At 40.5% G+C, this 27895-nt stretch overlaps 1 protein-coding gene across 2 annotated transcripts in view; it reads left to right on the plus strand.

Moving 5' to 3' along the window:
• Positions 1–27895, plus strand: part of LOC126416189 (DNA mismatch repair protein Msh6) — a 318808-nt gene that overhangs the window by 133308 nt on the left and 157605 nt on the right. For both annotated transcript variants that reach the window (XM_050083772.1, XM_050083773.1), the window contains 4 exons: positions 6921–7055; positions 7172–7310; positions 11217–11356; positions 25146–25280. In XM_050083772.1, the coding sequence (XP_049939729.1) occupies positions 6921–7055; positions 7172–7310; positions 11217–11356; positions 25146–25280 (549 nt within the window). The remainder of the gene's footprint in view (positions 1–6920; positions 7056–7171; positions 7311–11216; positions 11357–25145; positions 25281–27895) is intronic.

Below are 27895 nucleotides of genomic sequence, written 5' to 3' on the forward strand. Positions count from 1 at the left end.
TGGACTCCTGACCTATCCAGCGGAACCCGAAACCTCATCACCCTATGGTGCAAGTCAAGGAATATGCAGCCCACACGGTCGCAGAACCGTCTCAGCCTCTGATTCAGACCCTCCACTTGGCTCTGTACCAAAGATCCACAGTCAGTCCTGTCGACGATGTTGCAGATGGTGAGCTCTGCTTTCATCCCACTAGCGAGACTGGCAGTCTTCACCAAATCAGATAGCCCCCGGAAGCCAGAGAGGATTTCCTTCGATCCATTGTGACACACATCATTGGTATTGACATGAGTGACCACCTGCAGATGGGTGCACCCTGTACCCTTCATGGCATCCGGAAGGATCCTTTCCACATCTGGAATGACTGGCCCCCTGTATGCACACGGAGTGTACATTGGCTTTCTTCCTCTCCCTTGCAGCCATGTCCCTAAGGGGCCCCATTACGCGCCTGACGTTGGAGCTCCCAACTACCAGTAAGCCCACCCTCTGCGACCGCCTGGATCGGGTATGCCCACCCTCTGCGACCGCCCGGATCTTGCAGACTGAGGGGCAACCTCTGGAACAGGATAAGCAGCCATATCCAGCCGAAGATCAGTATCAGCTGGAGACAGAGCCTGAAACCGGTTCGTCAGACAAACTGGAGAGGCCTTCCGTTCAGCCCTCCGGAATGTCTTTCGGCCCCTGCCACACCTCGAGACGACCTCCCACTCTACCATGGGTGAGGGGTCAGCCTCAATGTGGGCAGTATCCTGTGCAGCCACAATCGTAGCCCGATTGGGGGATGCATGGGATGAGCTGACCATCCCCGACAAACCTCTGTCTGGGCCCCCACAGTGATGCCCATTGGTAGCAGCCTCAAACTGTGTGACCAAAGCCAACACTGCCTGAAGTTGGGAGCGAAGGGATGCCAACACAGCCCGCATCCGAACACAGCAGTCGCAGTCCCTATCCGTGCTAAATACTGTTGTGCAGAGAACGTCTGAAGTAATCTACAGAGAGCCCAAACAATTCGACACAAAATTCAAACGGTTATTAAAAAACAAGACTGCCTAGTAGATGCAGTAATGCTGCTACTTGCGCACTGCTGACACACTACTCGGCGGCAGAAGGCTAACTGTACTGTCAGTAACATACAAAGACTATTTGAAAGAAATAAACAAATGACAGACGACTACGTGACTTTACACATCACAGATATTAAAATGCAAATCTGCCCCTGCTAAATACGAAACTACACAGTGATTTGAAGGAGTTAACTAAACAAATGTGCTAAGAACACTCAAACAAGTTTTCAACCTGAGTACAACACTTATATAAACGCTAAATAAGTCACTCGCTTCTACTTGCGCATTGCTGACACACTGCTCGGTGGCAGAAGACTAACTGCAGCTATAAGGGATATTACAGGAACTGTAGCGACTATAATCGAGTGTCAGCTGGAGTTTGCATTTATGTCCTAAACTCAATCTGTAGTGACACTGTGCCCCTTCAAACCCCTCTTGAAGCTGTTGCTGTCAGGATAAAGTTGACGCAGGAAATAACTGTCTGCAATGTTTATCTTCCTCCAGATGGTGCACTACCCCCGAAATTATTAGCTGCACTGATTTATCAAGTCCCTAAACCTTTCCTACTTTTGGGAGAAACTATAAAGTTTATCATGAAGACAAGCATATAGTGCTCTAGGCTTCCATCTTCAAGGTTTTAACCTTAATAGCAACTGTGAAAAAAAACCTTTATCTTGAAGTATAATTGAAAAAGACATGCTAAGGGTTGGAATCAGGTATGTGAAAGACTGCAGAGAAATTCTCAAAGAAAGTCTTATTTTTTCAAATCTTTTTGTTCATTGAGAATATCATTTGGTTTTTTTTATAAAGTTACAAAAGATTTCAATTTTCTCCAGAAGGTTCATACTTAATCCCTTTTCTGCTTGGTGTAGTGTTTTCATATTCTCATCAATGGTACCTATTGTGTGGTTACAATCTTGAAGATGGAATCCTAGGGCCCCATAGGGTTGTCGTCATGATAAACGTTGTAGTTTTGTTTTATTATATGAAGAGATTGCCCGACATACATGTGACAAGTTTCATTTAGCATTTAAATGTCTACACCTGCTAGCTTTCTTCATTATGTAAATGTGGTACAGATACATTATATTATGGTTTGTTATCCATTGTGATTTGTTGTAAGCATTTATAAAATGTTTGTAGCTTCTGGTCAACAAGTTGTCTTCACTTGAAATATGTTCCTACTCTCAAGTTGTAGTTTTTATTTTAATGAATAACAGGTCATATACTCATTTTCTACTGAAAACTGTGTGATCGTTAAATGAGGTTATGTAAATAACCATCATGTATTGATATATTAGATATGTCATCTGTAGCCTGATGTCTACATTCTGTCTAATGCGTTTAAGTCTTTACTTAAGCAGGTACGTATTTGGTTAGCATTAACTTACCTTCATGATGTAAAGAATTTTTTTCTATATGCTTCTCAAAATGTGCACTCATAGGCTGAGCACTCCCACTACTGTATACGTATGTTGTCATTATCCATTAAAGCCGAATTTGAGAGTACATTTCTTCTTCTTCTTCTTCTTCTTCTTCTTCTTCTTCTTCCGTTATGGCCTCTGTAGGACCATGGGTAGCCCCTTCATGGACTGCATTTTCCTCTTCTCCCCGAACCTCTTCATTCTTTCTCATCTTCTCTCCCGCTCTTCTTCCAAGATCTTCGGTTTCCGTTTCTCCTATTGGCTCCACTGACACCATAATCTTTTCCTGTATTCTTCTCTGTCATTGATCTCTGGCATATTTGTCGGTGTATATTTGTTCCTCCAATTTTCCTTTCCTTTGACCTTGATCCCCAATTCCAGCCAGTCCTTCCAAAGTTCAACAGCTCACTTGGTTCCTGTCTTTCCCCTTGTCCTTCCTGTTGTTTCCCACACTCTCTTCGTCATTCTGTCCGTACTCATTGTAACTACATGTTCAGCAAACCTTGCTCTTTTGAGTCTGATTTCCCTGGATAGTGTTCTCATGTTCCAGTACAATTCTTCCCTAGGTCTTCGCATCCACCTCTCTCCACCCCTTTTGGGACCTAGAATTTTTCTCCGTATTTTTCTCTCTTCTTTCTCTAGTTGTTCTGCCCCATTTCTTCCTAGTGTCATCGTCTCAGCAGTACATGATACTGCATTCCTCACCATTGCCTTGTAGTGGCTTATCTTTGCCTCTGTGGATATATTCTTTTTATTGTATATCTCTCTCGCCATGCAGAAGGCTGACCTCATCTTCTTTATCCTCTCTGTTATTCCCTCGTTGCTCCTGTTCCTTCCTGTTATAAATTCTCCCAGGTATTTAAATTTGTCCACCATTTGCACAGTGCCTTCTGGTGTTTCCCAGTCTGCAGTGGTATTTAATGTCTGTGTCTTGTTATAGGCAATGCTCAGTCCCACCTTTCTGGCTACCTTACTTAAGTTGTCGAGTTGTGTCTTTGCGTCTTCTTCTGTCTCACTTGCTATTGCTATGTCATCTGCAAAGGCTAGGCAGTCCACTTGAGCCCCGTTTTCCTTTTTGTCCCCCACATGGGTCTTTGGTATTCCCATTTCCTCGTTTGTTGTTCTCCACTGCCTGGTCACTTCGTCCATTGCTATATTGAACAACAATGGTGACAATCCATCTCCCTGTTTAACACCAGTCTTGATCTCAAATTCTTCTGACAGTACTCCTCTGAATCTCACCCTTGCTTTTGTGTCTGTCAGAATTTCTTTTGTAGTTCCATCAAGTCCTCTGTTCTTCAGGATCCTGACAAGTCTGTCTGTCGATGGAGTCATATGCCTTTGTGAAGTCCACGAAGGTTATTACTGTCTTTTTGTTTTTTAAGAACCTATGTTCTATCAGTTGCTTCAGGATAAATATCTGTTCCACACAACCTGTTCCCTTCCTGAATCCCGCTTGGTAGTCGCCAACTGTACTTTCTACCTGTTCTTCTACTCTCTTGAGCAATAGTTTTGACAGCACCTTGTATCCAACCTCTAATAGCGATATTCCTCTGTAGTTGTTTGCATCTCTCTTGTCCCCCTTCTTGCGTATTGGTACTACAATTGCATTCTTCCATCCTTCTGGCAACTTCTTTGTTCCCCAGATCTGCTGAATTATGTTGATCATGTTGTCTGTTGCTTTGTTGCCTCCCCACTTTATCATCTAGGCTGCTATACCATCTTCTCCAGTTGCCTTATTATTCTTCAGATCGCTTATGGCATGTGTGACTTCATCCCTGGTTGGAGGGCGTGGCTCTTTCTCTTCTGTGTCAGTCCCCAGTTCCAGCTCTTCTTCAGGTGGTTCAGAGTTCAGCAGATCGTGAAAGTGCTCTGCAAAAATCCGATTGTTCTCCTTCGCACTGACAGCCAGTTCTTCTTTCTTATCAGACTCTTTTTGAATTTCCCAAAAAAGTGTCTGCTGTTGATTTTCCTGGAGTTGGTCTCAATCTCGTCCAGTTCCTGCTTCATCTTCTGTCTTCTGGTCCATCTTATTGTTCGGGCCACTTCCTTTCTTGCTCCTAAGAAAACTTCCCATTTTTCCGGGTCCTTCTTGCTGCTCCAGTCTCTCCAGGCTTTCCTGTGAGTCTCTACCGCTTCCTCACGTTCCTTGTTCCATCGCCAGTGCTTCCGTTTCTTTTCTTCCTTTCCCCATAGTTCAGCCTGTTTCAGCCTGTTTTGCCGTATTTCGCTTCTTGTCGTCCCATTCATTGAATGGTTCAATTCCTTCCTCATATCTGGATCGATTGTGTCTTAATTTGTCTCTGTCTACCATTATGTTTTCTGTTCTTCTATTCATATGTGGCAGTCTATCCCTGTTTGGAATCCAAAGGCACTTAACTTCTGTGAGATAGTGATCCGGTTCTATTCTTGTGTTCTTCCTGAACTTTGTGTTCATGATCTCTTTAGCATTTGTCCAGCTGATTGCCATGTGGTCAATTTGAAATTCCCCAAGGTGGGTGCATGGGTTTGCCCATGTCTTTCTCTTACACTGTTTGGCCCTGAAGTGTGTCATCAATCTCATTTCGTGTTATGCTGCTGTTATTTATTCCCCCCCACTTTGTTATGATACTAGTATTACTGACATACTAAGCTTCCAATTAAGCACTGTAATGAAACTTTATTTACATATGAAGGGTTTCTTTAAATATAATTGATACGTGACAGTAATTGTTTCGCTACTATAACTTAGATGCATATCAACCCTCCGTGGCATCTAAACCCGATTCTGAGCACAATTTTAGCTTATTTTAATGTTGCAGTGTGATTTCCATTGCATTTATGATATAATTGACATTTGTATACAGTTTATCAGGTATTTGCATCGAATATGATTCCATGTAACATTAGGATTTTATAACTTTTCTGCCTTATATTGTAACATCTAAGTTGTCTTACAGTTTGGAGATAGCAACTTTGTTTTCCGTTTACATGTGATATTGTACCAAAGATATTCATCAAATATAGTCTGATCCCCTACATTACCAAGTAACTTGTTATTAAGATATTATTATACCATATGACCAAAACATTCTTTTAAACATCTTTGACCAACTTCTCAATATTTTGTATAAGTAATACTTAAAGACTTGATCTTATATTCAATACTGCTCTGTATACAATTTGTTTTTGGATGTTTGCTTTTAAAGTCCTGTGTCATATATTTATTTTCATGAAACACACTACACATTTTAAGTAATGACTAATGTGATATGGTAGCTTAAACCATGGTAACCCCTTTAAGTATTCAAATTATTTTGCACTCTTTGAAAAAAAAACTGTTAACATTTCCTGCATACTACATATTATTATTTGTATATTTGGATAGCATCCGTGAAAGGGTCCAAGGCCAAAAACAGTAGAATTTGGGTTTAAAATAAAAACAGCTGATAGTTCAAATATGCATTTTATACACTATTTCCATATGTTTCGCTGTGAGATGGGACAACATAGCTTCCAGACTTTTTATGAAGAGGTTAAAGTTTCCTGAAGGAGATATGTGTATGCTTTAGTATAACAACAGAAAAAAAATCTGAGAATTGTCCAGTGATCGATCGCTGAACCACCAGATTTGTAATGACGGAATTATCCATTCAGTTAAGTTGTGGATTTGTTGTGAGAATTTTATGGAAGAGCTGTACATTGTCGTAAGAAAGGTCTAGTGCAATGTAATGCAGGGTTTTGCTACATTGGGATGATCGGAAGCATCAAAGGAATCCAAAGGCACACTGCTAAAGTCACTGTAGGTCAGAATAGCCCAAACAAAACTAGTGGAGATGTACGGACAGTGGCGACTGTGGAAGAAGGGTGTGTCACCCTGTGAAACACATTGTGGAGCTTGGAGTTCGCTGGTGTTTGGCATACTGTGCAACAATTGCCTTGCACTTATTATAATCTCATATAAGAAATGAGAGAAAAGGGTCAGAGAGATCAGGGCTCATGTGTAACAATACAGATAGCTGTATTTCCTTTCACTCCACTTGTGGGTGGAACCAAAAGGCAGTGTTGTCAAGAGGTACTATCAGCTTTGCACTGCACGATGGATTGAGCATTAAACGAGTGCTGGTGTGATTTAGAAAATTCACACAACTGATAAATTTAATAGGGAAATAGGAAAACACTGTAATAAATGTGGTTGCTCACTATATCTCCTTTGCCTAAGTTTTATATCTTGTTATTAGTACTTCACTTGGAAATTTTATGAACTTCTGGGTCGATGAATTGAGACCTCCAAGTTGCTTGAAAAAATGGGTAACAGTAAATGAACTATCAACTACTGAAGGTAAGTCTGTGTAAATGTAGTTTGCACCATTTCTTATTTAACTTCCCTTTATATTTAGGTCATAAAAAATTTCACCTCTGTTAATTTGGTGTAATCCTTCTTCATATCATACAGGCAATGCGTCAATGGTGGGAAATAAAATCGAATAATTTTGACAGTGTCATATTTTTCAAAGTCGGCAAATTTTATGAACTATACCACATGGATGCAGTAATAGGATTTCAGGAACTCGGGTTGGCGTATATGAAGGTGAGTCTACACATAGATATTGATCGTAGGTTTTTTTTTTTTTTTTTTTTTTTTTTTTTTTTTTTTTTTTTTTTTTTTTTTTCAATGAAGAATATATTAGGAATTTGCTTCTACAGGGAGATCATGCTCATTCTGGATTTCCAGAAATGGCATTTGGAAAATTTTCTGCTGATCTGATTCACAAAGGATATAAAGTTGCTCGTGTAGAACAGACAGAAACACCTGAAATGATGGAGCAGAGATGTAGCAGTAGTGGTATGTGTATAAAAAATAAAAATAATACCTATAAATGTTAGCACTAGTACAGGTTTATTGCTTTTGTATGTTACTGTGAATTTTGGTGTACTATAAACATGTTCCGAGTTGGTTGATTAATGGATAGTCTCTGATTCTTCTTCTTCTTCTTCTTCTTCTTCTTCTTCTGTTACTGGTACTTCTGTGCTGTTTTTTTAACAGCTGCTGCTTCATGTTTCAGATAGTGAGCTGCACATTTGTCAACTTTACTCCAATGTGCGAAGACCGGAGACAATATGTCTGTCCAGCCACCTAGTTTCCTTTTCACGGTTTCCCTGAAATGCCTTAGATGAATGAGGGGATGGTTCCTTTGGAAAGGACATGTCTTTTCTCATTTATTGTAAAGTTCAGATTTTAATTAAAATATTGCCCTTTTTTGGGCAAAAATATAGATGTCTAGAAGTAGGAAGAAATGAGAGAATGTAATTCTCTTACTGGCAATAGTAACAACTTTATTTGAGCAGAGTGGTGTAAGCCTGTTTTGAAAACAATAACACTTTTTTATTCATCATTAACGTGCAATAATATAAATAACTCTCAGGCAGGAGCATGTGTCTGCTGTTAAATGGTGCAGATTGGACATACACCCTTCTGCCCAAAGAATGGTGGTACATATGAACAGTAATTTTTTTACAACAGGGAAGAGAACAAAAATAGCACAGTGCTAAGAAGAGAAGTTAGCCATTTAATCGCGAAATTGACAACGTCATTGGGGCCTATGGATGTGGATATAGGAGACAATGAACATCACTATGTTTTGGAGGGCTTTGGACATAATGTCTGAAGGTGTAGATGCCATATTCCAATAATAAAGAAAATGTGATCAGGAAAACTGCTGCTGGTTATTCTTATTCTCTCTCTCTCTCTCTCTCTCTCTCTCTCTCTCTTTCTCTGACTATTCGTGCCTGCACTGCAAACCCAAGTGTCCAAGTGTATGCTTATGAGTATGTACCTGTCATGGCTGGGGCATGAGGACTCTGGGACATACCTAAATAGGTAGTCATTGCTGTGGCAGGCTGGCACCCATGGGAGAACCACTATTTGGAGTGTGTGCCACCAAGGTGGATGACTTGTAGACCTCGCAGTCTCTTCTGAAGGAAGGGATTACTACAATGTGGAGATATGACCCCACAGTGGTTCCTGCCTGGCTATGCTGCGGGAGGAACACAGGGTAAAGAGACCAGATGATAAATGCCTCCTACAATATTTAATTTGCTCTAGGTCTTACCGGGATTCCCTTTTTGGGTCCTGCAGGGCTCTGTATTGAATGTGGGCCTTTTTCTAGTGGGTAGCCATGGTCTAGTGCAGCTGTGGGGTCTGTAGTTTCAATCTTCCCATATACTTACGTCTTTTGCATTTGCAATTGCTCTGTGGGTTTGCTGAACGCTGACTGCAGGATGCCACAAAAAGGCATATCCTGGTCTCTTACCCATGGCTTCCAGTTTTCAGCCACCAAGATATGTGTCATGCACTTCTGTTGCCATTTTACTTTCCTTCCACAATCAGACCTTTAGCTCGACAACCGACTGGTCAATGTGGTGAAGTCTTATCACTTTTTGGGACTTGTCTTTGATGCCCAGTTGCTGTAGATTACACTTGCTGATCCTTACTCACCATTGTGGGGCCCTACTTGTGAAATATGCCTTTTAGACCAGCCCTATGAACAGTCTTAACTGCAGAGGCCGGGTCTCTCTACTGCTGCTAAACTATAGATACACATTTGCTGCTCCCCTGAGCATTTGAGCTACTGTTCCTTTTTCCTGTTAAAGAGATTCAACTCCCACAACAGAGGCCAAGGACTGGAGCCATGATCACAGTTCGCATACAGGATTTCTGCTCCGAACTCCGACTTCCCCTACTTTCACCTCTTGTCAGAGAGCAGTTGTGTATGCTCTTATGGTGTGTACCCCATCCTTGGATCTGTCTCTACTTATGCTTTGGACCAAAAAACTTTTGACCTCCATGAGTTTTTGTCACCTTTTCCTGACCTTCATTATAAGTGGTATACATTCACTGCTCTATGTTTGACAGATGAACTGGTTTTGCCTACAGACATGCAAGGTGCAGTGAACTGCACTTCCTGCCAAACCATGCAGTGTATTCACTGCAGAATTGGTGGCCATCGTTTGAGCCCTCAGCCACCTTCATTCGTGCACCAGTGAGACTTCTATAATCAGCAGTGTCTCCGTGAGTAGTCTTTAGGCTCTTGACCAGTGCTACTTTGACACCCATTGGTTGTGTCTACCCAGGATCTACTTTCTTTGTTGCTCATCTTTGTTTGGATCCCAGGAAATGAAGGTGCCGATCGGATTTGCTTCCACTGTGACGTCATGCGCACAACTGAGAAAACACGTTGCTTTCTGCGCATAGCTTTCTGGCTGCGAGGATGTCAACTTTGGAGATGGGGATACCATAACTGGATCTTCAGTTGATTCTCTGCTGTCAATTGTAGGAGGCTTGGAACTGTGACTGGCGTGTCCTGTTGTCTCCAGACAAACTACAAATAAGAAAGGGGATCACGTTGCAGTCTTCGCTTTGTGCTTCTCACAGGGATTCTATGGTTCTGTCGACTTTACATTGGCTACACTTGGCTGATCCATCGCCACATCCTACAACATGGGAAGCCACCCCATTATTAGTCTGGTGTCCGTCTAACGGAGGCCCACAACATACTGGACTGCCCTGATGTGGTCACTTTATTGTGAAACCTAAAACTTGCTGAAATGCTGCCTCTCGTGCTGGTGGATGATGCCAAAGTGACTGACTTGATTTTACGTTTTGCTCATGAATGTGGTTTCTACTCCTCTGTGTGAGGTGGGGCACACATGCCTCGGTCAGTCAGCTGAGGGATTGGAGTGGTGCCCCGTCACTTGCTCTGACCCGTGGGGCCCACGGCTGTCCTTGCTTGGTGGTCTGGTCCTGCTATCACCCTTCCCACCTGTATAATTCTTCTTATCCTTTTACGTCTGTTGTTGAGTTCCTGTCTTGGTGTCATTATTCTCTTTCCTGAGTCTTATCAACTTGTCCACGGTGATAGTATAATTCGGTTAATAGAGGGTGAGGAAACAGCTGTTGCTTGTAGAGAGTTCATCTACCCTCACATAATGTGTCCCAGGGGCCTCCAGCTGCTTTCTGGGCAGAGCCGCTCACCCAACTTCACCATCTTACTCCTCATGCTTCTGTCTCTTGGTTTTATTGAGTCTCTGTTCCAGTTGTGTTCATCAGGATTAGTCTTCTGTGTTCTTCGTCTCTGAGGACTTTTCCTGGCTTGACATAGATTTGATCCACGGATGGACTGATGACCTCATAATTTGGTCCCTCTAACTCCGATATGTCGCTAGCTGTCCTTGTTTTTGAACTGGAGTAACCAGTCTAGCAGTCCGTGAAGAAAGTGCTCAAATGGTTCTGTTAACACTTCCAATCGACAAGGCCAACATTGTGAGGTCTCTTAACAGTCATGGGCATGTCCTCAAGCATGGCTGCCGTGTTGACCGCTCTCATCCCTCCTTACAACCCACGACTCTGCCGCTTATATTTAAAAGGCTTAGATCAAGAGAAAAATTCACTATGGGACATGGAACACTAACTGTATGCTCTGTGGAACTAAGTTTCCGTTGCTGTTGTATTCAACAGGTTGTAAAGCTTGATAATGGAATAAAACTCTTGCATTGTTGCTATTGTAGACTTTACAGATGTCTTGAGTCCAGAAAAAGAGTACAGATTGCTTCAGTTGGTCAGATTTATTACCTATTGTGTAGTAATTTGTATTATTATCAGAAATGTTAAATGTTGGATATTGTTATGTCTGCTCCAATTTATTGTAATTGTTGGAATTTAATGAATATTTGCCAGTAATTTCTCTTACAGCAAAAAAGACAACAAAGTATGACAAAGTAGTAAGGAGAGAAGTCTGCCAGTTAATCACCAAAGGAACAATAACATTTGGGCCTATAGATGTGGACATAGGAGACAATGAAAACCACTATTTACTCTCACTGACAGAAATGGTAATAAATACCTATCTATGCTATAGTTGTCCATACTTTAGCATTGTTTTTAACATTGTATTTCTTTTCCTTGTTCATTATGTATTTGCAAATTTACTCAGTTATCCATTTTGGAATTTATGTTGCTTTGTCTTTAGTTTTGTTGTTTTCAGCAAAAACTTGTGAAGTATATCTTCTGTTACTGTCTCATCTACACTTTGATTCCTTGAAGTGTTTATCTGTCCCCTATTTAAAAAGAAAGGGGTCTTTGTTTTGTTTACTCCAGTATTTCCCACTTATTGTACACATCTGCTCAAAGTCTCTTTTAAGACTTTAAGGAAAGCACAAAATCTCTTGCGAGGAAAAAAGTAACTAGTTCATTTTTTGATGTGTAAAAGTGTGAAGTATTAACTGCATAGCACTTTTGTCTGCTGTTACTAATCAAAAATAGTATTTCAGTACCTTGAGCCATTGATAAAATAGAGGAGGTGTGCACATTATGTGATGTACCACATTTTTACAAAAATGCTCCATTTGAGTTAGGTGGGGAGTATGGCCTTTAGCATTTAAAAAGAGAGAGAGAGAGAGAGTTGGTTGTACTAGTTATTCAGAAATGAAGAGGCTTCAACAGTATAGAGTAGCATGGAGAAATGCATCAAACCAGCCTTCAGATCAAAGAAATGGCAACAACAGCAACAACAATGCTGGTGCTCTCGAAAACAGTCATATGAGAGAAAGGCCCTTTGTGGTCAGTCATTTTCATTTTTTAGAGTTACAGTATCACTAGTGCCTAGAAAACAATGTACCAGGTCTACAACTTTGCTTCTGCCATTTTTTCTTGAAGTTTGAGACTTTATTGTAAAAAAACTTACAAAACATTTACAATTCAAAGTATTGGCCGTCACTGACCACTGCTTTCTCCTAGCTTTAGGGCTGCATACGAATCTCGTAGTGTATAAACTGGGCATCTTTTGAGGGGAGCCACTTGTCCATATGACTGCGAGAGCTAGTCAGCTAGGTCGTGAGCCATAGGTGGCAGTCAGAGGGAGGAATACAGCGGGTGGGGCAGAACTTCCCATTGCAACGTCTCCAGGTATGTTTTGATGGGATTTTCAACTTGGGGTCGTACACTGTTATGCCGCAAAATCATCTTTTCATCTCTAGCAATGTATTGTGGCCGTTTGTCTTTCAGTGCTCAGCTAAAACACACAAATTGCTTTCGATAACGACCTCCTGTGATTGTTCCCATCAGTTGCAGTAGCGTCGAAAGCTTTCTCTCTTTCACAACCGTGCTGGTCTTCAACGTCAAAATCACCGTTCTTGAAGCACAGAAACCATTTTCTGCAAAGTTCTTTTACTAACAGGTGTCTTATCGTAGGTCTTGCCCAGGTTTTTATGAGCCTCAGCCGCAGATTTCTTCGTTGTTGTTTGTTGTGGTCTTCAGTCCTGAGACTGGTTTGATGCAGCTCTCCATGCTACTCTATCCAGTGCAAGCTTTTTCATCTCCCAGTACCTACTGCAACCTACATCCTTCTGAATCTGCTTAGTGTATTCATCTCTTGGTCTCCCTCTACGATTTTTACCCTCCACGCTGCCCTCCAATACTAAATTGGTGATCCCTTGATGCCTCAGAACATGTCCTACCAACCGATCCCTTCTTCTGGTCAAGTTGTGCCACAAACTTCTCTTCTCCCCAATCCTATTCAATACTTCCTCATTAGTTATGTGATCTACCCATCTAATCTTCAGCATTCTTCTGTAGCACCACATTTCGAAAGCTTCTATTCTCTTCTTGTCCAAACTATTTATCGTCCATGTTTCACTTCCATACATGGCTACACTCCATACGAATACTTTCAGAAATGACTTCCTGATACTTAAATCTATACTGGATGTTAACAAATTTCTCTTCTTCAGAAACGCTTTCCTTGCCATTGCCAGCCTACATTTTATATCCTCTCTACTTCGACCATCATCAGTTATTTTGCTCCCCAAATAGCAAAACTCCTTTACTACTTTAAGTGCCTCATTTCCTAATCTAATTCCCTCAGCATCACCCGACTTAATTAGACTACATTCCATTATCCTTGTTTTGCTTTTGTTGATGTTCATCTTATATCCCCCTTTCAAGACACTGTCCATTCCATTCAACTGCTCTTCCAAGTCCTTTGCTGTCTCTGACAGAATTACAATGTCATCGGCGAACCTCAAAGTTTTTATTTCTTCTCCATGAATTTTAATACCTACTCCGAATTTTTCTTGTGTTTCCTTTACTGCTTGCTCAATATACAGATTGAACAACATCGGGGAGAGGCTACAACCCTGTCTTACTCCCTTCCCAACCACTGCTTCCCTTTCATGTCCCTCGACTCTTATAACTGCCATCTGGTTTCTGTACAAATTGTAAATAGCCTTTCGCTCCCTGTATTTTACCCCTGCCACCTTTAGAATTTGAAAGAGTGTATTCCAGTCAACATTGTCAAAAGCTTTCTCTAAGTCTACAAATGCTAGAAACGTAGGTTTGCCTTTCCTTAATCTTTCTTCTAAGATAAGTCGTAAGGTCAGTATTGCCTCACGTGTTCCAGTGTTTCTACGGAATCCAAACTGATCTTCCCCGAGGTTGGCTTCTACTAGTTTTTCCATTCGTCTGTAAAGAATTCGTGTTAGTATTTTGCAGCTGTGACTTATTAAGCTGATAGTTCGGTAATTTTCACATCTGTCAACACCTGCTTTCTTTGGGATTGGAATTATTATATTCTTCTTGAAGTCTGTGGGTATTTCGCCTGTTTCATACATCTTGCTCACCAGATGGTAGAGTTTTGTCAGGACTGGCTCTCCCACGGCCGTCAGTAGTTCCAATGGAATATTGTCTACTCCGGGGGCCTTGTTTCGATTCAGGTCTTTCAGTGCTCTGTCAAACTCTTCACGCAGTATCATATCTCCCATTTCATCTTCATCTACATCCTCTTCCATTTCCATAATATTGTCCTCAAGTACATCGCCCTTGTATAGACCCTCTATATACTCCTTCCACCTTTCTGCTTTCCCTTCTTTGCTTAGAACTGGGTTTCCATCTGAGGTCTTGATATTCATACAAGTCGTTCTCTTATCTCCAAAGGTCTCTTTAATTTTCCTGTAGGCGGTATCTATCTTACCCCTAGTGAGATAAGCCTCTACATCCTTACATTTGTCCTCTAGCCATCCCTGCTTAGCCATTTTGCACTTCCTGTCGATCTCATTTTTGAGACGTTTGTATTCCTTTTTGCCTGTTTCACTTACTGCATTTTTATATTTTCTCCTTTCATCAATTAAATTCAATATTTCTTCTGTTACCCAAGGATTTCTACTAGCCCTCGTCTTTTTACCTACTTGATCCTCTGCTGCCTTCACTACTTCATCCCTCAAAGCTACCCATTCTTCTTCTACTGTATTTATTTCCCCCATTCCTGTCAATTGCTCCCTTATGCTCTCCCTGAATCTCTGTACAACCTCTGGTTCTTTTAGTTTATCCAGGTCCCATCTCCTTAAATTCCCACCTTTTTGCAGTTTCTTCAGTTTTAATCTACAGGTCATAACCAATAGATTGTGGTCAGAGTCCACATCTGCCCCTGGAAATGTCTTACAATTTAAAACCTGGTTCCTAAATCTCTGTCTTACCATTATATAATCTATCTGATACCTTTTAGTATCTCCAGGGTTCTTCCATGTATACAACCTTCTTTCATGATTCTTAAACCAAGTGTTAGTTATGATTATGTTGTGCTCTGTGCAAAATTCGACCAGGCGGCTTCCTCTTTCATTTCTGTCCCCCAATCCATATTCACCTACTATGTTTCCTTCTCTCCCTTTTCCTACACTCGAATTCCAGTCACCCATGACTATTAAATTTTCGTCTCCCTTCACAATCTGAATAATTTCTTTTATTTCATCATACATTTCTTCAATTTCTTCGTCATCTGCAGAGCTAGTTGGCATATAAACTTGTACTACTGTAGTAGGCGTGGGCTTCGTATCTATCTTGGCCACAATAATGCGTTCACTATGCTGTTTGTAGTAGCTTACCCGCATTCCTATTTTCCTATTCATTATTAAACCTACTCCTGCATTACCCCTATTTGATTTTGTGTTTATAACCCTGTAGTCACCTGACCAGAAGTCTTGTTCCTCCTGCCACCGAACTTCACTAATTCCCACTATATCTAACTTCAACCTATCCATTTCCCTTTTTAAATTTTCTAACCTACCTGCCCGATTAAGGGATCTGACATTCCACGCTCCGATCCGTAGAATGCCAGTTTTCTTTCTCCTGATAACGACATCCTCTTGAGTAGTCCCCGCCCGGAGATCCGAATGGGGGACTATTTTACCTCCGGAATATTTTACCCAAGAGGACGCCATCATCATGTAATCATACAGTAAAGCTGCATGCCCTCGGGAAGATTTCTTCGTATCAGAGCCAAAAATTAAAACCTCCTGCAGATGACGAGAATCGGGCTCGTAAATTGACATATTCGGCTGAGAATAACTTTAAGATGCAATCAGAAATCATCTGATATTTTGATTGTGTTATGTTCTGAAATGCCTAAGTTTACTGTATGGCACTTACAACCTACGACTTGCACCACTACTTTCCACTAATGCCGTCTATTGCAAAATGGTGGAAGCATTGTTGTAGACCTAATACATAACCCTTCAAGATTTCATATGTATAGCTTGTGCAGTCAGTACCATATATAAAGGTGAGCAGATCGGTATCTTTATTTCCCTAAAGACAAATGATCTCATTTGAATGCACATGTTCTGCATGAGGGACACTCAAATGAAAACAAGACAGATGGAAACTAAGTAAGTAAACTTTTTGTTATTTCAAAAATAATCCCCATAACTGTTCATAAGAATATAAGATGAACATCAACAAAAGCAAAATGAGGATAATGGAGTGTAGTCAAATTAAATCAGGTGATGCTGACAGAATTAGATTAGGAAATGAGACACTTAAAGTAGTAAATGAGTTTTGCTATTTGGGGAGCAAAGTAACTGATGATGGTCGAAGTAGAGAGGATATAAAATGTAGACTGGCAATGGCAAGGAAAGCGTTTCAGAAGAAAAGGAATTTGTTAACATTGAGTATAGATCTAAGTATTTGTACGGACTGTAACCATGTATGGAAGTGAAACATGGACGATAAATAGTTTAGACAAGAAGAGAATAGAAGCTTTCGAAAGGTGTTGCTATAGATGAATGCTGAAGATTATATGGTTAGATCACGTAACTAATGAGGAGGTATTGAATAGGATTGGGGAGAAGAGGAGTTTGTGGCACAACTTGACTAGAAGATGGGAGCAGTTGGTAGGACATGTTCTGAGGCATCAGGAGATCACCAATCTAGTATTGGAGGACAGTGTGGAGGGTAAAAATTGTAGAGGGAGACCAAGAGATGAATACACTAAGCAGATCCAGAAGGATGTAGGCTGCAGTAGTTACTTGGAGATGAAGCAGCTTGCGCAGGGTAGAGTAGCATGGAGAGCTGCATCAAACTAGTCTCTGGGCTGAAGATAACAACAACTACTAAATACTTTTATCCTACAGTGAGACTCGACATCTAATGCCTATCTGGAAAAATGTTTGCGGTTGCCTATGGACTATGATTGTACCAAGGTATGCACCTTTTCATACAAAGCACATCAACAACCACAAATGTCTTTCTTCAGGTCTTTATAAATACGGAAATCAGATGGGGAGAGATCAGGACTGTGTGGAGGATGTGTGAGTGCTTCCCAGCGAAACTTCTGCAGCATAGTCAAAACAACCTTTGCAATGTGTAGGCTGGCGTTTTGACTATGCTCCAGAAGCTCTCTGGGAATCTCTTACACATCCTCCATACAGTCCCGATCCCTCCCGTTATGATTTTCATATTTTTGGAGCTCTGAAGAAAGACATTCATGGCCATAGATTTTCTTTGGACAAAGAAGTGCACATGTAGATGGAATTGTGATTCTGTAGACAATTGCAAAAATGTTTCCATGAAGCCATGCGCCATCTTATCTCACAATGGGATAAATATATTAACAGTTACTGTGATTACTTTTGAAATAATAAACAATTTACCATATTTAATCAAGTATAAGAGGACCACCTTTTTGTGAAGAGGCTTCTTGAGAAAAATTAATTTTTAATATAGTCTGACTAATCAATATTACAAACTGTTTAATCAATATAAAGTTTTTTATTTTTTATTACAACATTTTTGCTTACTAATACTGTGTCTGTGTTATCACAATTGTTAATCATCATAATCCTATAGCACAACTGTGACATTTATATATTCATTGTCACAAATGTATGGTTGTTTCTTCAAAATGTTACGGTTCCTGAGGTTGTGGCTACTACAGGAGTTTAAAACCCAGCCGTATTCATCCGAATTGGTATTTGATTTTGCTTCTGTATTAATATGAGAATGTTGCAGTGTCTGTTGCTTCCAGGTGTATTGTCTGCATTTTACTTTCTCATTGGCTGCGCAGAACCAGCTGCTGACACACCCCTTCCATTCTTATTGTACAGGACGGTGAGCACTGACAATATTGCAGCATGAAGTACACTCACAGTCTCCTGTGAAACTGAAAACTATTCTCGAATGCGTATCAAATTTTAAAGTCAATTCAATTCTGACTAGAAACGGCTGCAGGCAAACTGCAGGTTAAACATGGTAAACGTTCCAAAAAAGCCTAAGAACTTGGTATAGATTTCCATGATTGGCTACAGGATGTAATTTGCTGACCACTCACTATCATTACAGTCTCTCATAATCAAATTAAATACTGATCTGGGTTGAGAACTGAGCAATGTTTTTTGAAGGATAACATTTTCGCTTTTGAACGTTACCTTTTCTTAAAATGCAGTATTAATGTTTGCACTCATGGGTGACTGGAATTCGATAGTAGGAAAAGGGAGAGAAGGAAACATAGTAGGTGAATATGGATTTGGGGGGGGGGGGTGGAAGAAATGAAAGAGGAAGCTGCCTGGTAGAATTTTGCACAGAGCATAGCTTAATCATAGCTAACACTTGTTTCAAGAATCATAAAAGAAGGTTGTATACATGGAAGAAGCCTGGAGATACTGACAGGTTTCAGATAGATTATATAATGGTAAGACAGAGATTTAGGAACCAGGTTTTAAATTGTAAGACATTTCCATGGGCAGATGTGGACTCTGACCACAATCTATTGGTTATGAACTGTAGATTAAAACTGAAGAAACTGCAAATAGGTGGGAATTTGAGGAGATGGCACCTGGATAAACTGATTAAACCAGAGGTTGTACATAGTTTTAGAGAGAGCATAAGGGAACAATTGACAGCAGTGGGGGAAAGAAGTACAGTAGAAGAAGAATGGGTAGCTCTGAGGGATGAAGTAGTGAAGGCAGCAGAGGATCAAGTAGGTAAAAAGATGAGGGCTAGTAGAAATCCTTGGGTAACAGAAGAAATATTGAATTTAATTGATGAAAGGAGGAAACATAAAAACGCAGTAAATGAAGCGGGCAAAAAGGAATACAAACATCTCAAAAATGAGATCGACAGGAAGTGCAAAATGGCTAAGCAGGCATGGCTAGAGGACAGGTGTAAGGATGTAGAGGCTTATCTCACTAGGGGTAAGATAGATACTGCCTACAGGAAAATTAAAGAGACCTTTGGCGAAAAGAGAACCACTTGTATGAATATCAAGAGCTCAGATGGAAATCCAGTTCCAAGCAAAGAAGGGAAAGCAGAAAGGTGGAAGGAGTATATAGAGGGCCTATACAGGGGCAATGTTCTTGAGGTCAATATTATGGAAATGGAAGAGGATTTAGATGAAGATCAAGTGGGAGATATGATACTGCGTGAAGAGTTCGACAGAACACTGAAACACCTAAGTCGAAACAAGGCCCCGGGAGTAGACAACATTCCATTGGAACTACTGACTGCCTTGGGAGAGCCAGTCCTGGCAAAACTCTACCATCTAGTGAGCAAGATGTATGAGACAGGTGAAATTCCCTCAGACTTCAAGAATAATATAATAATTCCAATCCCAGAGAAAGCAGGTGTTGACAGATGTGAAAACTACCGAACTATCAGTTTAATAAGTCACAGCTGCAAAATACTAACGCGAATTCCGTACAGACGAATGGAAAAACTGGTAGAAGCCGACCTTGAGGAAGATCTGTTTGGATTCCATAGAAATGTTGGAACACGTGAGGCAATACTGACCCTATGACTTATATTGGAAGAAAGATTAAGGAAAGGCATACATACATTTGTAGACTTAGAGAAAGTTTTTGACAATGTTGACTGGAATACTCTCTTTCAAATTCTAAAGGTGGCAGGGGTAAAATACAGGGAGCGAAAGGCTATTTACAATTTGTACAGAAACCAGATGGCAGTTATAAGAGTCGAGGGACATGAAAGGCAAGCAGTGGTTGGAAAGGGAGTGAGACAGGGTTGTCGCCTCTCCCCGATGCTATTCAATCTGTATATTGAGCAAGCAGTAAAGGAAACAAAAGAAAAGTTCGGAGTAGGCGTTAAAATCCATGGAGAAGAAATAATAACTTTGAAGATCGCCGATGACATTGTAATTCTGTCAAGAAATGAGACACTTAAAGTAGTAAAGGAGTTTTGCTATTTGGGGAGCAAAATAACTGATGATGGTCGAAGTAGAGAGGATATAAAATGTAGACTGGCAATGGCAAGGGAAGTGTTTCTAAAGAAGAGAAATTTGTTAACATTGAGTATAGATTTAAGTGTAAGGAAGTCGTTTCTGAAAGTATTTGTATGGAGTGTAGCCATGTATGGAAGCGAAACATGGATGATAAATAGTTTGGACAAGAAGAGAATAGAAGCTTTCGAAATGCGGTGCTACAGAAGAATGCTGAAGTTTAGGTGGGTAGATCACATAACTAATGAAGAGGTATTGAACAGAATTCGGGAGAAGAGGTGTCTGTGGCACAACTTGACTAGAAGAAGGGATCGGTTGGTAGGACATGTTCTGAGGCATCGAGGGATCACCAATTTAGTATTGGAGGGCAGCGTGGAGGGTAAAAATCGTAGAGGTACACCAAGAGATGAGTGCACTAAGCAGATTCATAAGGATGTAGGCTGCAGTAGGTACTGGGAGATGATGAAGCTTGCACAGGATAGAGTAGCATGGAGAGCTGCATCAAACCAGTCTCAGGACTGAAGACGACAACAACAACAACAACATCTTAGCCTATGAAACTAAAATACTGGATTATAAAGTATAAACAGACACGGAAGCTGTAAATCGGTCTGTGCAAGAATTTCATTCTCCTCCTCCTAGTTAGCAATTTTACCAACAGTCATAATGTCAACTCATATAAGTAAATTGCAAAACCGTAAACAAACAAGAAATAAATTTCAAAATTTTACATCATTTGATAGTTGTTAGGAAAAAAGGTGAGTTTTGGCACTAGTAATACTATACGGAACGTAATTGAAAAGACTATCACTTCTGCTAATGATAACATGAGGTAATTGATGAACCATTTTCCTACACACTACTATCACAAATTATACCTTAAAACTGCAGTTTTGAAGGTTCTTTCATTTTATGTTCTCCTCGAAAATAGTAAACATTTATAGCCTACATCGTGAAATAAACTGAGAACTGTGGAATACGGTGAAAACTGTTAGATTAAAACAGCTTGAATGTCTGTTTTTGACCTGCAGCCGATAGGCGTCTAGCATGACTTCGTCACTAATCCGTTGGCTTCAGGAATATAGAATGGTGAACAGCAAGCTTTCTTGGTGGGTTGCTCTAAAGTATGACTGATGTGATTGGTAAATCGCAAATATAGTGGCCACAGCTTCCATTTAGGTTTTAATTTATGTAGTTCAATCTCGTACGCCCTTCACTACCATGCATTAATTTTATTTACGGTAGTTCTGTTCAGTGCCTGTCAACAGAATCGGGAACATATCATGGCTCTACGGACTGCAGCCAGTGTAGTCTACTCTCTTTGCTACATGCGGCACCACATTTTGGTGAATAGTTGTTCGTCTTTGTTATAGTCATCAATGCTGTTTAAAACGTTGTGATAGCAGACAATTGTTGTAAATGTAACAGATTGTTGGGGCAGAGAAGCGCTGAAATCTCAAGCAGGCTTAACTTTGTTTCATATTCGTTGGCATAAATAAGTACCACATGTGAACGTAAACTTGTGCGTACATATCTGCTTTCATGAAACAGCCTGTGTTTACACTACAGCAAGCAATGAGTTCGAAGTGCAAACAGCGCATGTTGGCAACACCACAAAAATCTCCGCTTTGACTATTCAGCAAAAGAACAAGGAAAATTTTACAATCAATACACTAGAAGTCACTGCCCTCGCATCACCAGAGCTTGCTGCACACACACAGGTTAGATTTCAACATTTTCCACCGTACTTCAGTTTTCCATTCAATTCACCATGTTCATCAATGTTTGCTCTTTTTCTGGGTGAGCACAAAGGAAAGATCTCTCAAAAATTTGTGTTTTGATGTATAATTTGTGGTCGTAGCATGTCGGAAAATAACTCTATTACGTTGTGCCCAGATATCAATTTCAGTTTTTTGATGAATTTTTATTTGGTGTTACACATCTGTAACTTTTTAAGAACTGATGTAATTCATTACCACAAAGCATTGGAGAGGATTACACTTTTATGCCAATTACATATGATTTTGCTCGTATTTCGGAAGTTTTAATGATTTCCTCGATTCTGCAGTTTTTAAGTCTGGAAAACATGAAACAGAGGTTTCACTGTATTATTTGTTGCCTTCAGACTGTATAGTGATGGCAGTAATGTTCACATTTTTCACAGATTTTTGCCATGTGCGCGTGCAGAACACGACCCTCACCCACCTCGTAGCTGCTCTCCACTCTTACTATCCACCAGGATGAACAGCCACCACCAAACTGTGACCAAGAGCAAAGTAGACCACCCTGTGGCACAACATCGTAGCTGAGCAAAACATGCTTGATTTCAGTGGCTGCTTCACTACCCTAGCCATCTAGATCCTTCCCTCCACCACCAGCTTTCTTGAACTCTGTAGTTGGAATTATCCTTAAAATGCAGTACATGCTCTGCTTCTCAAATTATCTCAGCCTCAACCTATGATAACCTACTGTCCTCACACCCTCTACCCAATAGCTTCCACCCCCTTTGTCCTATTACCCCTTTCTGATTCTTGTCCTGTCACCTTCTTTGTGTGCCATCCTCTGCCTGTGCACCTGCTTGTCTTTCCCCTCCCCATTCCTCTTCTTTATCACTGCCTTGTGATTAGCATATTAAGTATTATTCAAGTTTCAGACTATTTCTTAATCTTCAGCAACCATTGCCACAAGACATCACGTATCTAGAAATTCGAAATATTGGGGAACTTGTTTCATCATTGTTGCATATCTAGATAGTAAATTTTCTCGGTAAAATCTGAATTTCAAGTGATGGAAATTACCAAATGCCTGTATAAGGCATGGTGAATATTATGAGGTGTGGTAAGAAATCGCACAAAGACAGCAAAGGGAAAGTTTCTGATCGACTGGTCTCTAATCAAGAACAAAAAGGAATTAGGCACATAGCATTTATGCAAGAAGTTGTAAGGTGCAGTATAGTGAATAGTGTGGCAGCAAGATGATTGCATAGTTAACTAACTTTATTTCTGTAAATTTGTTTCTATCTGCTTCTTTATGACCTATTAATGACAACAGTATAGTGAGATTACTTTCCCTTATTTGAGCAGTATGAAAATAACCAAATAAAGATAATTATTCAATAATACACACTCGTTTCCTCTGCAAAATCAAACATTGGAAACTCCAGTTAGGAGTACCAACTATGTAGGAAAAGATAAATTGCTACTTGTTATAAAGATGACACATTAAGTTTCGGACAGGCACAATTAAGACACTTACACAAAGCTTTTGGCCACAGCCTTCGTCAGCAAAAGAGACACACACACACCATTCGTTCACACAAGCAGGCACAACTGACCCACACATGACCACCAATTCGGCACTCTAGCAGCTGGGACCAGATTAACTATCATGTACGATGGAAGTAGCAGTCTGGGATGATACTTGTAAGAGGAACAGTAGTGTAGGGGTGGGGGGAGGGGGGGGGGGTGTCTGAAGTGTGTGCAGGGACTAGAATACCAACAGGCTTGCATCTTGCAGTTGTGGGGCAGGGAGATGGGTAAAAAAGAGAAAAAACGAGAGTAGTGAGGAAAGGTGGGTAGGTTCATTGGCAGAGGGCAGCAAACAAAGAAAGTGGGAGATGAGACTGAGGTGGTGGTGATAGGTCAGATGATGCAGAAACTGATGGTTGAAGGGTATGGGGACAATATGTTACCTTTGGTCGTGACCAGGATAATTACAGGAGCAGAGAATGCATTATAAGGATAACTCGCACAGTGTAGTTGAGGAAAGCTGGTGGTAGAGAGAAGGATTGAGATGACTCACGAAGTGAAGGTGCAGTTGAAATCAAGCATGTTATGTTCAGCTGCATGTTGTGCCACAGGGTGGTGTACTTTGCTCTTGGCCAAAGTTTGGTGGTGGCCATTCATCCTGGTGGACAGCTGGTTGGTAGTCATAACAGTATAAAAAGCTGTGCAGTAACTGCAGCAGAGCTGGTATATGACATGGCTGTCTTCACAGGTGGCCAAGCCACCGATAGGGCAGGCTAAGCCAGTGACAGGATTGGATAAGAAGTGCTGTGTGGGTAGATTGGGCAGGACTTGGACCTGGGTCTTCCACAGGGATATGATCATTGTGGCCAGAGGTGTGACTGGGAGTGGCATAGAAATGGAGAAAGATGTTGCGGAGATTGGAAGGGCAGTGGAACATCACTCTATGATGGGTAGAAAGGCTCTTGAGTAAGATGTTCCTGATTTCAGTGCATAGTGATAGATAATCAAAATCCTGACAACAGATGTGATGCAGTTGTTCCAGTCCAGGGTGGTATTGGGTGATGAAGGGGGGACACTTTCATGGGTAGCTCTTGGGAGCGGTGGGAGGATTGGGGTTATGAGGGGAAATTACACGGGAGATCTGTTTGTGGACTAGGTTTGGGGATAGTGCCAGTCTGTGAAGGCCTAGTTGAGACCCTCGGTATACTGGGTAAGGGAGTACTTGTCACTGCAGGTACGCTGTCCCTAGGTGGCCAGGCTGTATGAGAGGGATTTTTTGGTGTGGAAGTAAACATAGAGGAGAAACTCTGTGTCCAAGAAGATTGCACACACTGTTGAGGAGGACAGTGTGAAGCAGATACGTGAGAAGGTATTGAGTTTGTTAGGGAATGGGGGTAAGGTGTCTTGGCAATGAGTTCAGATCGTGAAGGTATCGACAATGAAACTGTATCAGGTAAAGGGTTTGGTGTTTCGAGATGGTAGGAAGATCTCCTGTAGATGGAAAGATCTCTAGGTGCCCCATGAACAGGTTGGCATAGGAGATTGCCATGCATAGCCCCATGGCCGTGCTGCAGATTTGTTTGTATACCTTCCTTTCAAAGGAGAAGTAGGTGTGGGTTAGGATAAAGTTAGTAAGGTGTATGAGGAATGAAGTATTAGGTTTTGAATCTGAAAGACATTGGGAATGGTAGTGTTCAGAAGCGGTAAGACCATGGGCATGAGGGCTGTGCCTTTTAATTGTGCCTGTCTGCAACTTAACGAGTCATTTTTGTATGGTGAGGAGCAATCTGTCTTATCCTCCATTGCTGTTTTCTGTGTGTGTCATATATGTACACAGTGTAAGAGGTTGAATTAATCTGAAGCATTCTATTCCAGGTGGGTTCCTGTGTTCCAGTATTTGGGGTGTGTTTCATTGACACATCTATAGGTACATTTAATTTTGGGCAGTTTTCCGATGATCGGCATAGGTCTAGACTACGGACTCTGCTAGCACATCATCCGCCTGTTCAGGTAAGTATTGTTTACTGCTTCAGTTAGACATTTGTACATATCTTTTAAGGACTTTTTTGTTACATTGGCGCATTTTATTAAGCAGTATAATTGTGGCTTCAGTTTGATGTGAAGTAGTAGTTACACTGCTTTTAAAGTGTTGCATGGGACCTCTATTTTGCAGTATAAAGGGCTTGATCAACATCCATTATATTTTCCATTTGCTACCATCACCTGTTGTGACTCACAGCAAAACATGACAAAATGATCTTCACATGAGTGGTAATGAACTAAGCTGGTAATCTTTAAAGAAAGGGAGGTGGGGACGTTTCCCACCTCCTTCTGCACTTCTTCAAAGTCAACCTTTTGTTCATAAATATTGCCTCTTGATCATTGTTCATTAAAATTAATACTTCTTTTCTTATAATGCCTCCAAATAACAATGCAGAAAGAGTTTAAAAAGTCTTCAGTAAAAGTCATATTTGTTCGTGATATTTTTATCTGAATATCTATTCTTGTTGCAATTTCAACATACCTGCAATAACATTGTTTGCAGTCTGTGCCATAAAATTATTCTGGTCAAGTGAACTTCAGTTGACTGTTGTCTGGAAAGCTTAACTTCTTCAATTATATTACAAATTAGAAGTATACTCAACTTAAAATTATAAGACAGAATAACTAGCCAGTAATTAGTTTCAAGAGATGGAACTTTTAATGCTGCTGATACACACACAATATGGGATGTTCTAGCTTCTTGAATTATATAAAGTTCCTTCATCAGGGCCGAAAGTAAGACCGTGGGGGAAAACGGAAAAGTGTAAGCAATGGTCAAGGAATAGCCTCTTCAATTACTGGGTGTTCATAATTGAAGCGCACCTACTCTTGGAGATCCAATATGTGGTAGCAAAACTTGGTAGATACACTAACAGTGTGTATACACTCCAGGAAATCTGGGAAAAACTCGGGAATTTTTTCATCCAGGAGAGAACCAGGAAAAACCCAGGAATTTTTTAGAATTCTGGGAATGTTTCATTGTTGTAGTCTTTGGTTAATTTTTTATAATTTTGACCGGTAGGAACTGATAAACATCAAAATGTGTCAAAGGCTTTAGGACTAAGACTATGGAATACTTCATAACAATAAACTGCTGCCGATGAGCCTGATGTCACAACTGTTGACATTAAGTTCATTTGAGCAGTTGCCTGCGGGCTCATGCACATGTGCAGTTGAGTTGCGTGTGGACAGTACATTCTCCTGCTTCCAGTTTCTTGAAGTGTGGCTGTTAGCTGTAGCAACAAGCAGCCAGATGCTACCCGGAAGAATTTTTCTGGCAGCACCCAAGCTGCCAGATTCGCGCATCTGCACAGCAGTCTGGGTTGTAGTGGGAAGGGGGTTAGCCTCTATGTAAGCTGTATTTACGTTTAGTGATTTGTTGTTTCCTCTTTGTTCATACATCACACATCAAATGAAAACAAAACAAATTTGTGTGGTTGGGAGCTGTCAAGTGAATTAAAATACATTCACGTAACCACAGAAGGCTAACACATGTTATCAGTTTCAGTTTTCTGATTTTATTTTGTTTTCATGTGGCTTTTATTAATCTTTTCCCCAGAGGCAGTCAATTTATTAGAAATGAAGTGTTTCATTCCGCACTATTGGCTAGTTTCAACTGATCACTGAATTTCATCTTCTGGCGTGCTTAATACCATGTTGGGGCCTACTTCATTGTGAATCTGGACATATGAGTGTGCACTTTAAGCCAAAATATGCCTTTTAGTATGGTTTATGAAATTCCGATGCTCTTGGAGTGTCCTCTTCCTTTTATGATATCATGTAAGATCTCTTAATACTATATATGCATGAACATGTGGGCTTCCTAAGTCATCGTAGCTGTCCATGCACAGTAAGGTCTGTTTTCTGGCGCTTTCTGGCAACTGCTGAAATGAAGCTATTTCTAATAGGCCATGGGAAAATATTGTGAATAATGCTTTCAAAAGCATTAGTTTCAAAGTAAATTTCCTTTTACACAAGATGAATTATGTTAAGTATGCGAATGTGCAGTGGATTTCTTAAATCACAGAGTGTTTTACTCTCACTTAAAACTTAACACATAGAGGACTAGTTACGTAGAAGAATTTTGAGGCCAGAAGACCAGACATTATCATCATTATTTAAAAGTTTAGTGTCACATTTGTGTGATGTATCTTAAAGTGTAACACATGCAAAAAAGACCAATATTATACATGAAAGCTTAGCTTTTCGCATAGCTTATTAATCTCTTAAAGACCAATATTATATGTGAAAGTTTAACTTTTCTTGTAATTACATTATGTACATTAATTTAAACCATTAACATTTCCTATTTATCTGCTGTCATTGGCTGGCGAGATCATGTGACGTGAGCTACGATTGGCTTACAAAAGCGCATTCAAAGTCAATTTCAGTGCTTCGGAAACTAACGTGCTGTATCGTATATCGAATCTATACTTTCTTAATATGAATACAAAAGTATGCAGCATATTGTGATATGAAACTATGCAGTGTAAATGTTGCTGCACATCACAGATCTTTCCAAAACTTTTTATTATTATTATTATTCTATCGAGTTCCTTTGATGTTTTCCTCTATTCCCCCCC

The sequence above is a fragment of the Schistocerca serialis genome, chromosome 8 (assembly GCF_023864345.2).
Source record: "Schistocerca serialis cubense isolate TAMUIC-IGC-003099 chromosome 8, iqSchSeri2.2, whole genome shotgun sequence".
NCBI classification, from domain to species: Eukaryota; Metazoa; Arthropoda; class Insecta; order Orthoptera; family Acrididae; genus Schistocerca; species Schistocerca serialis.